The sequence below is a fragment of the Arachis stenosperma genome, chromosome 5 (genome assembly GCF_014773155.1).
Source record: "Arachis stenosperma cultivar V10309 chromosome 5, arast.V10309.gnm1.PFL2, whole genome shotgun sequence".
NCBI lineage: Eukaryota > Viridiplantae > Streptophyta > Magnoliopsida > Fabales > Fabaceae > Arachis > Arachis stenosperma.
The window spans coordinates 71624604-71633499 of record NC_080381.1 but is presented as its reverse complement, the minus strand read 5'-3'; the positions used below and the strand labels follow the sequence as shown (position 1 = coordinate 71633499).

The 8896-nt window shown below is 38.5% G+C and overlaps 2 protein-coding genes across 4 annotated transcripts; one reads left to right on the top strand and one right to left on the bottom strand.

Moving 5' to 3' along the window:
• Nucleotides 1-1450: 1450 nt before the first annotated feature.
• Nucleotides 1451-2784, bottom strand: LOC130980887 (protein MAIN-LIKE 2-like). Its single transcript, XM_057904532.1, has 2 exons — nucleotides 2713-2784; nucleotides 1451-2212 (listed from the first exon to the last, which is right to left on the bottom strand). Exons 1-2 carry the CDS (start codon nucleotides 2782-2784, stop codon nucleotides 1451-1453), a joined length of 834 nt encoding a protein of 277 aa, XP_057760515.1.
• Nucleotides 2785-3599: 815 nt separating this feature from the next.
• Nucleotides 3600-6539, top strand: LOC130982758 (uncharacterized). 3 transcript variants are annotated; one of them, XM_057906839.1, is made up of 8 exons: nucleotides 3600-3755; nucleotides 3897-4213; nucleotides 4752-4823; nucleotides 4990-5057; nucleotides 5208-5364; nucleotides 5701-5784; nucleotides 5888-5977; nucleotides 6118-6539. In XM_057906839.1, the coding sequence occupies exons 2-8, from the start codon at nucleotides 3935-3937 to the stop codon at nucleotides 6235-6237; spliced, it is 870 nt and encodes a 289-aa protein (XP_057762822.1). In that variant the 5' UTR covers nucleotides 3600-3755; nucleotides 3897-3934; the 3' UTR covers nucleotides 6238-6539. The 3 variants fall into 3 exon arrangements, with proteins under 3 accessions (XP_057762822.1, XP_057762823.1, XP_057762824.1); XM_057906840.1 differs by having other exon boundaries at nucleotides 3668-3755; nucleotides 3925-4213; XM_057906841.1 differs by having other exon boundaries at nucleotides 3698-3824; nucleotides 3925-4213.
• The last annotated feature ends 2357 nt before the right edge of the window (nucleotides 6540-8896 follow it).

Genomic DNA, 8896 nt, shown 5'->3' with positions numbered 1-8896 from the left:
TCGATCCCACGGAGATTGTTGGTATGAAGCAAGCTATGGTCATCTTGTAAATCTCAGTCAGGCAGATTCAAATGGTTATGGAGGATTAATGATTAAAAGATGAATAAAACATAAAGTAAAGATAGAGATACGTATGTAATTCATTGGTGAGAATTTCAGATAAGCGTATGGAGATGCTTTGTCCCTTCCGTCTCTCTGCTTTCCTACTGTCTTCATCCAATCCTTCTTAGTCCTTTCCATGACAAGCTGTATGTTAGGCATCACCGTTGTCAATGGCTACAGTCCCGTCCTCTCAGTGAAAATGTTCAACGCGCTCTGTCACAGCACGGCTAATCATCTGTCGGTTCTCAATCAGGTTGGAATAGAATCCAGTGATTCTTTTGCGTCTGTCACTAATGCCCATCCTTCAGGAGTTTAAAGCTCGTCACAGTCATTCAATCCTTGAATCCTACTCAGAATACCACAGACAAGGTTTAGACCTTTCGGATTCTCTTGAATGCCGCCATCAATTCTAGCTTATACCACGAAGATTCCGATTAAGGGATCCAAGAGATATCCACTCAATCTAAGGTAGAACGGAGGTGGTTGTCAGGCACACGTTCATAGGTGAGAATGATGATGAGTGTCACGGATAATCACATTCATCAAGTTGAGGAACAAGTGATATCTTAGAACAAGAATAAGCCGAATTGAATAGAAGAACAATAGTAATTGCATTGATACTCGAGGTACAGCAGAGCTCCACACCTTAATCTATGGTGTGTAGAAACTCCACCGTTGAAAATACATAAGTGATAATAGTGATCATTGGCTTCGGCCACAAAGAGGGAACCAGAAGAACCAAGATGAAAATACAATAGCAAAAGGTCTTATTTATAGAGAACTAGTAGCTTAGGGTTTACAGAAATGAGTAAATGACATAAAAATCCACTTCCGGGCCCACTTGGTGTGTGCTTGGGCTGAGCATTAAAGCTTCTATGTGTAGAGACTTTTCTTGGAGTTAAACGCTAGTTTTTGTGCCAGTTTGGGCGTTTAACTCCCACTTTTGTGCCAGTTCCGGCGTTTAACGTCGGGCAATCTTGAGCTGATTTGGAACGCCGGTCTGGGCCATTAAATCTCGGGCAAAGTATGGACTATTATATATTGCTGGAAAGCCCAGGATGTCTACTTTCCAACGCAATTAAGAACGCGCCAATTGGGTTTCTGTAGCTCAAGAAAATCCACTTCGAGTGCAGGGAGGTCAGAATCCAACAGCATCTGCAGTCCTTTTTAGCCTCTGAATCAGATTTTTGCTCAAGTCCCTCAATTTCAGCCAGAAAATACCTAAAATCACAGAAAAACACACAAACTTATAGTAAAGTCCAGAAAAGTGAATTTTAAATAAAAACTAATAAAAATATAATAAAAACTAACTAAAACATACTAAAAACATTGCCAAAAAGCATATAAATTATCCGCTCATCACGTACCTAGATGCCAAAGGCCAGCTGCACGTATCATACCCAGCAGGCCTAAACCTGGGAAAGCGCCAGAAGATCCAGGACTGAAGTAGCTGAAGTGGGCCCGCTAACTTCACCACATGTCTGTTTGCCACTCGGCACATGCACCAGTACAACCATGCCAATGCTGCAGACCCCCAACTGTAGGAACCCATCTCCTCAAGCCTAGCTACATAGGGAAGCCATCTGATGTGAATGCGGTTGCCGGACTTGTCGGCAAACAGCTGAGTGTCCAACAACATCATGATATAGGCACGAGCAAAGCGCCACACAGTCTCCTCATCGGCTCCCTCGGGGCACTCTCCGAAAGTCTCATGGAACCAGGTGCAGTTTACTGCGAACTTCTGAACTTGGCTCGGAGGAGGAATCACTCCAAGCAACTCCTCGAACCACACCCAAGCTGGACGTTCACCCTCGATATACATATGAAAATCTGTAAGGCAACCGCTGACATAACGCCTGTCCACTGCCAACCCCAAATGGTATGCCATGTCCTGAAGCGTGATCGTGCACTCTCCGAAGGACATATGGAAGGTGTGCGTCTCAGGACGCCACCGCTCGACGATGGCGCTGACAAGGGGCTCATCCAACCGGAACCATCTATCGTTCAGCCTAGCCAGATCGTATAACCCGGCCATCTGCAGGTAGGGAACATAACGCTCATCGAGTGGCATGCCTTGTTGCCGCCGCATGCTCCTGATGCATCGCTGTGGCTGCGCATTAAATGGACCACATTATTAGAACCACATACAATACTGGTAACAAAAATAAAACTAACACAATAAACCACTTAGATAAACCACTTACATAAACCATCAACATAACCGCATATAAAACCACTAACATAAGCCACTTACATAAACCACCAACACAACCGCATATAAAACCACTTACAAAAAACCACTTACCCCAAACCACCAACTAAACCGCATGCAAAACCACTAAAATAAACCATTTGCAATACCACTACAATAAACCACTAACAATACCACCTAACATAAACCACTTACATAAACCATTAACACAACCGCATATAAAACCACTTACAAAAAATCACTTAACATAAACCACCAACTAAACCGCATGCAAAACCTCTAATATAAACCATTTGCAATACCACCACGATAAACCACTAACATAAACTGCCACTAAAACCACAGGCAAAACCACTAACTCAAGTAAACCATGTGCACAAAGTTTTCTATGTACTAACCTCGTTGTTGATGACCCCGGCTATATGACCAACCCCGTCCAACCGGTACAGCCTTGCAGGATCGTCCCCCATCAGCTGAGTCTTCGGTTCTACTATTTCTTAGATCGAATCTGGGTCGTTTTCTCTGCGATTTGGTGGGGTATGGGAAATGAGAAGTGGTTCGAATTTGCTTGATTCGAACTCCTTATATAGCCCAATTGTTTGTAATTCGAACCAATTTGGTTCGAATTAGGAGTGGAGCTTAATAATGAGTAATTCGAACCAATTAGGTTCGAATTATGTGATGGCACCTATTCGTGTGTAATTCGAACCAATTAGGTTTGAATTATGTGTTTGAAGTTCGAACCAAATAAGTTCGATTCATGTACAAATGTAGTTCGAACCAAATAGGTTCGAATTACATATAAATATGCTTTGGCTCATTCGTGAATCAATTTTCAATTTGACTTATTCATGTAATAATTTTTCTCCCATAATTTATTTGTGTTTTTTACCCTAATATTTAAGTTAATCAAATGATACTCAATTTTTTTCGTGGGTATTCAACTTCTTTTAAAATAATTTTATTTAATGTACGAATAAAATTCGTAATCAAGTCCTAGGGAAAAAAAAGTGGTTCTTGAAACTATTAATCAAAGATTGGATTAAGCAACCAATAATGGCTTTAAAAGTGGTTACAGAAAGAAGATATAACAGTTAAGTAACAGCATTGAAATAAAATTGATTTTGTTGATTTCAGTATTCAGACTAGATTACAGACAGATTTAATAACAATTTTTTTAAAAATATATATTTATTTGTTATACACAATAAAAAATTACAATAAATAAAAAAGAGATTATATAAATGACCCACCACTTTTCTTTATCCACTTTTAAAGCAAACTTCAAAATTTCCAAAAGATATATTAAATTAAATTCTAAATTAAAATCCAAAACTCAAATAAAAACAGAGAAGAAGAAGTACGCACACTGTTTTCAATCGCGTTTCTCTTATCTCTCTTTCTCTCTCAACATTCTCTCTCTAGAATTTCCGGCTTCTTGGTAAGACGTTTCTCGGGAAAACCCTTTGAATCCACCGATCCATACTGCGTTCGATTCGTTTCTTGTTCTGTTGAGTTTGCTGTTTCGATCTCGAATTTGATTCTCCTTTTCTTTTGTTTTGTTCTTGTTTCGGTCAATTAGGGTTTTTAATTTCTGATATTCTTTGAAGTTCAACGGCAATGAGCGATCACTTGGTACTATTCGTCGACCGTCTCGGGCGTCCCGCCGATCCCGTCGCGCAGCCCGCTCAGCTCCCAGTTGATCCCTCGCCGCCGGTGGCGGAAGTGGTCCACGGATCTTCTGGATCCGCTCCGGCAGCGGATCGCGACGTTGAGTTGGAACACGGCGGCGATGATGACGAGGAGCCGCTGATCCAGATGGCGGAGTGCCGCATTTGCCAGGAGGAGGACGGTGTCTCCAATTTGGAGAGCCCCTGCGCCTGCAGCGGAAGTCTGAAGGTATCGAATAATTTTTTTTTGTTAGGCCTTGTGTGATTGGAGAGGAAAAGACGTACCTGTTTCGGTTATTTAGGTGTTTATCTTTCAGAAAAGTCTTTTTGCTTTTCGCGTTTTCTATACGGTACTCTTTAGGAAAATGTATATGTAAACAGAAAACTGCCGAAACTACTCTTGTTTTTCTATATATAAAAAAAATTTGTTTGGTCCATTTAATCTCTTATGGCTAGTGTTGAAGCTTAATTGTAATTACTGACCGGATGTATACTTACAGTAGGAGTTCAGATTTTGACATAAGTGCTCTTTTGTATTTTATTAGCTTATTATTCAACGTTAATATAAATGTGTTATGCATTATTTCAAGGTTATATAAATGAGTTAATTTATGTTTTGCCATTATGTTGGGAATTGTGAACTAAATGTTCTTGGAGAAACCCAAGTTTGGAGCAAGCTGAACTGCTTCATTGTGTTCATGCTGATTTCCTTGGTTGCTATTTTAGTCTATCCATCATTTGAACTGTTGTTATTTGGTTTTGCACAGTATGCACACAGAAAGTGTGTCCAGCATTGGTGCAATGAGAAGGGAGACATAACTTGTGAGATATGCCATCAGGTATGTTTCCTTGTTTTGTTTGTGTCTATTCTTTTGTATTCCATTATTTTTCTTTCTTCTTGTTTGGTTATGATGTTGAAAGATTGGTATTGCTTAGCCTTATGAACCTCGTTATGCTGTTTTTTTTATGCCAATGATTCTTCCTTTGTGTGTATGTCACTCTTAGCCTTACCAACCTGGTTATACTGCTCCACCACCACGCCCTCAGCCTGAAGAAACCACCATTGACATAGGGTAAGCTGAAATATTCTATTTTCAAATATTATTTGATTGATTGGGCTATGTTAGTTGTGTGTAAACATTTTTAGTTATATAGAGACTGCTTTGCTTTTTAGAGACATCTGAAAGGCCTGTCTTACTAATTCATTCTCACCTTTCTTGCAGAGGAGGCTGGACAATATCTGGCACGCCTTTGGACTTGCGCGATCCTCGACTATTGGCAATTGCAGAGGCTGAACGCCAATTTTTGGATGCGGAATATGATGAATATGCTGCTTCTAATGCCAGTGGAGCTGCATTTTGCCGCTCTGCAGCTCTAATTGTAAGCTATTACCCTGCATTCCTTTTTCTTATTTATTTGTTTTGACCAAATCATCTTTAGTAGGTGATAATTTTTCTTTTCGCTGTTCATTCACAATTGGTGTACAGACATTCTTGTTTGAGGTCTTGCTACTGCACATCTAATATATAGGCATATATAGCCAGGAAACCAGGCCTTAGTCACATTTATACTCATATTTGAATTTCTTAAGAATCAATTTTACTTGCCATGGGCAACTGTGATGCAGCATTCCATGTTTTAGATGGTTACATTGCAATTTATTTCATTTGTGCTATAGAACATGATTTCAAGTCTAATTCTTTCTACTTGGTGCAGTTAATGGCCCTTTTACTCTTGCGGCATGCACTTTCTGTCACTGATGGTGATGCTTCTGATGATGACCCATCCAATTTTTTCTCCGTAAGTGATTAGGGTTCTCCTAGTTACTTGTAATTTTACTGCTCTTTGCATTATTTCCGAGTGTGTTGTGTAGCCAATCTAATTAGCTCATCATTCTATGTAGCTTTTCTTGCTACGTGCTGCTGGATTTCTTTTACCTTGCTATATAATGGCTTGGGCAATTAGTATTCTGCAACGTCGGCGACAGAGACAGGTCAGTTTTCATTTATTGCCTGCTATACTTGCTGTTTTGCCATTGATCGTTTTTAAAAGATGATTCCATAATGCGTTTGTCTGCATAAAAAGTGTAAATCAATCTCTTTCTGCAAATCTCATCGTTGTGTGTTTAAACAGGAAGCTGCAGCACTAGCAGCAACCCAAGTTGCTTTTGTCCTACAGTCTGGGCAGCACAGGGGGCTACAATTTGCCATAGCCCCAGGACCACCACCCACTGTTCCGCAGGAACAAGTGTGATTCCTTTGTCTATTAGTTAAAATGTATCGATCCCCGGAAAAACAAAATTGCAAAAGTTAATGGCCTCTGCGCCATGAAGATGGCTTGTTGAAATTCCAATGCATAGCTCTTGATTTTTCCGAGGTCTCATGTATGTACATATTGGGGTGGTAAAAAAATTGCATGAGTACATTATCTTTTATCTCGGTTCGTTTCTATTCATCCATCTAAAGATGTATCCATCCTAATATGTTTGAGGCGCTACTATCGTCGGGGTCTATTTGTAATTAACATGAGCCTTGGAAAGGGATATTTATTTTGTTTCTGAATATTTGTTTTCATTGTTGATAAAAGACAGGTATAACGCATTGAAGTAGGTATTATAATAAAGTGTAATAATATGCTGAATTATATACATTTCGCACATGCTATAGCTTGAGTAATTTATAATATGCATTGCTTCTAACTGCCAGCATTTTGGTTTCCACCAATAATAGTCGTTGAGATAATAACAGAATCAATTAGTAGTGTCTTTTATTGCAACAAGGAAGATTGCGAGTGCACATATATTTATTGTTATATACTTTAGGAAAATTATCCCGTACACCGGTCAAAATGTGCGGAGCAACGCAGAGGGATTCTTTGCGGCTGGATCCGTTGATTTTTCTTCTTTATTCTTCCTTGTCCTTGTACTCTCCTGATTACTTCTCTTCACGACAAACCTTAAGTGTGGAATAGAATCTGCCATGAGAAGAACCTTAAGTGTGGAATAGAATCTGCCATGATCTTCTCAGCTTCAAAAGAAGATATGGGTAAAGAGACACAAACAACATATGGTCAATGGAACTTTTTTCAAACCGAAAAAGATTGAATCATAAATAAATACAACAAACTCCAAAATAAAAAAAATTAGGGATCTGGAGAGAAGGACAATGAAGAATGGATTTACAGATTCTTTTTAGGTTATTCAGAATCAACATAAATAAAATTTTTTTATTAAGATCCTTTGATGAGTTGAACTCAAAATGGCAGTGATCTTTTCAGACATACACACAATTATAGCAGCTAGACTATCTATTCAATTTATATTTTTTTATTTTATTTATTTATTTAAAGTTTCTGCCTTGCGTCTTCTTTAAGCAAACAACAAAATAGGCATTGCTTTTTTTTTTGTTACCTTTTAGAATCTCAGGTTCCATGCTATTTATTATTTATTGCTACTTTCACTTTGCATATTGGTAGATGACAACACTAAACTAAGGTCTATTATTACAGCTTCTTATTTTATGAACTTTTCTTTACGGTAATAATAGTTCACTTGGTTAGAGACTTTTTTCAGTTTTCCTATAATAATATAAAATTTAGAATAAATTATTACTTTAAATTCTTTAAAATGTTATTGTATTTTGGTGACAAACTAAAAGGCAATATATGTAATATAATAAGGTAGCTAGTTGTATGAGTTGCTAAAATTGTCGAGGTTGCTCAAGGTTTTATTTGGGATAAAAGGGATGGCCAATTGGCCATAAAATGATTATGTGTACTACATCTAAATGTGGAATCCGGATCTGAAAAAGTAAAAACCTATTTGAGGACCTTTTGAATAAATCATAAGTCCAGTTGAAAAATTCATATTAAAAGGAATAATGATGAGAGGAATGTATTCACATTGCTTAACTTGAGGTGTGACACGCAGTTGCTAAAGAATTGTAATTTTGAGCATAGGGTAGGGTTGAGTGCTCAATCAGAAAATTGGTTCGGCAATTGATAAGGTAAGCCAACTTATCCAGTTGAAGTGCTCATCGATGAAGACATTATGGATGAAATAACATCCTTGTTCAATTCCGAAGCAAGTTCAGGCCACAATTCTAATGAAGATGACGATAGAACACGACTGCCGATTGGTGTATAATGGGTGCAAGCTGCAAAGTGGTGCCCCTTATTCTTTGATTATCAAACACAAATATTGGATGATTGATAATTAAAAATTGACAATAATAGTCCAACCTTAAGCCACCAAAAAAGGTTATCTCTACATTGGCTCAACTCGGCTACAACACAAAGTGAGATTAAGAAAAGGAGTTAGTCTAAAGTAATTTAGCCAGACCTGACATCAACTCTCCTACAATACAGCTAAAAACAATTCAACCGATTGCAGGCCCAACTTAGCCTCAGCTCTTTCTGTCCACTGTAATCAGTACATGTGAATCTACACCATTTATATAATTTATTTTAAATCTCAATGATGCAAATGTGCAGAATACCAAATTCCTCTCCGATAGCGTGCCCTATGGGAACCGCTTCCTATACTTTATTAGAAAGAATCACAAAGTGAATCTTGTTTTGCCCTCTCTCTAAGTCTTTTCAATTGTGTGTTTGCTTCTGACTAGGTGTACGCTAGGTATGAGGCAGTGCGGAGAGGTTGGAGGTATTAAACAATTGTGTGTCAGGCATTGTCCCTGAGTGACAGCATGGGTGTACATGGTAATGGCACTACATAGGGTTAAACGGCTTAAGCCGAGCCCTTGTTTATGTGGGCTCGTTTCCCACTTATTTGGGCCAGTTATGGATCTTAGCTTGATCCTATTAGTTTATGCATGTCTAATCTGATTGCAATTTTTTAGCCCTTTGTATAAGGTCCAGAAGGATAGACAGGCTGGTACACGAAAAAAATTGTTGT